The sequence below is a fragment of the Amphimedon queenslandica genome, unplaced genomic scaffold (genome assembly GCF_000090795.2).
Source record: "Amphimedon queenslandica unplaced genomic scaffold, v1.1 AMPQUscaffold_13494, whole genome shotgun sequence".
Classification (NCBI taxonomy): domain Eukaryota; kingdom Metazoa; phylum Porifera; class Demospongiae; order Haplosclerida; family Niphatidae; genus Amphimedon; species Amphimedon queenslandica.
Window position 1 is genome coordinate 463,274 of NW_003546270.1, and position 1,388 is coordinate 464,661.

The 1,388-nt window shown below is 35.2% G+C and overlaps 1 protein-coding gene across 1 annotated transcript; it reads right to left on the bottom strand.

The window, feature by feature from the left end:
* LOC109580398 (uncharacterized) lies at positions 1-880 on the bottom strand. The gene is made up of 4 exons (XM_019993482.1): positions 420-880; positions 182-368; positions 91-140; positions 1-44 (listed from the first exon to the last, which is right to left on the bottom strand). The coding sequence occupies exons 1-4, from the start codon at positions 807-809 to the stop codon at positions 42-44; spliced, it is 630 nt and encodes a 209-aa protein (XP_019849041.1). The 5' UTR covers positions 810-880; the 3' UTR covers positions 1-41.
* Between the last annotated feature and the right edge of the window lie 508 nt (positions 881-1,388).

Here is a 1,388-nt window from a genome sequence, read left to right on the forward strand (position 1 = left end):
CCATTTCTCTTTAATCTCTTCCTTATTTCCATTGCTAGACATTACTGACCAATACAAATGATTTAGTAAACTTCGTGACCATTCTCCTACTAGTTCACAGTCCTTGGTTTTGGCTAGTTTCTCTATTTTCTTTTTAAACCCTATTGGCAGTATTTAAAGAAGTAAAAACAAACACACTCACCTTTAGCAACATGCCAAATGTCATATTTATGCAATGTATCCTTCATGTTTTCTTTTACCCACTTTGACACTTGACCGTGTCTGTCTGTAATAAGTAATTCAACTTCCAACCCTTTACTTGTAATGAACTCGATCCCCCTTACTAATCCTTCCTTTTCCATGTGACAACTATTTGGGACCTCATTACTCTATGAATGTACATGATATGTGATAACTACACAACACATATATGTACTTACCTGTACCAATTGAATATCAGTAATTACATTATTCTGCAATTCCAAAAATGTGTAAGACCCAAATTTTGCACAGTAGCCAGGGCTATCACACCTACCATCTCCACCCAAAATAAGCCTGTCCTTGTTCTTTTTGAAAGATGCAATTATGCTGTTTTGGTGTTCTATCCATGTTGTTTGTATTGCTTGATTTAAATAATTCCTTTGATACTTAAAATATGTGCTTTCATTGATGGTGGAGCAGTTCATAAGTTTGAAAAGGGTAATAGTTTTAGTTGGCAGCGACCCACTACAAAGAATGGCTGTTGAAAGTGCTAAGTTTCCAGCTGGAATACTATTAATGAGTGGTTGACTTTCCCAGGTATATTGGTATGAACATAAAGGACACAACATCTTGATTCGTAGGAAAGTACCAATTGACTCTGTTGATGTTTCTGTGGATGCACTACATGAAAAGCATTTTGTGAAAAGTGAGAGGAGAGCTCAAAGGAATACAATGAATTTCTTTTGAGTTATGGGATTGTCAGTCCAACTAAAAAGGTCATGCATTAACACTATAGATTACAAAGTTAATAAGAACCTTCTATTGTTATCATCATCAGAGTCACACTCATCAGTCTCATCAGTAATTGCACTATTGCCTTCATAAGAGGTGTCCATGTCATCTTCATCTGATACATCTGATTCCATTTCTTCACAGTCTTCATATTCATTGTTGGCATTGTCTGGGCATGGCTGCTGTGGTAAAATATTACATTGTATGGCAATATCTTTGTAAGTAGGTTTCACTTGTAGACCTAAATGTATAATACATTAATACATTTAGTTCATCAGTTGCAGTATACCTTTATTACTGCTACGAGGTTTTACTTGAATCTTTACATTTTTAGAGTCAGTTTCAGTCTGTGTAACCTTATCACATTCATTTTCAAAGTTATTGACATCTTCGTGTAGTCCTGAGTTTGAAGTGCT

Bases quoted from the DNA above. Each gene is read 5' to 3' on its own strand.
- LOC109580398 (XM_019993482.1), bottom strand. From the start codon at position 809: ATGTTGTGTCCTTTATGTTCATACCAATATACCTGGGAAAGTCAACCA. The intron at 369-419 runs GTAAGTACATAT...GTACATTCATAG, and splicing joins CTGATATTCAATTGGTACAG to AGTAATGAGGTCCCAAATAG. The intron at 141-181 runs GTGAGTGTGTTT...TACTGCCAATAG, and splicing joins CATTTGGCATGTTGCTAAAG to GGTTTAAAAAGAAAATAGAG.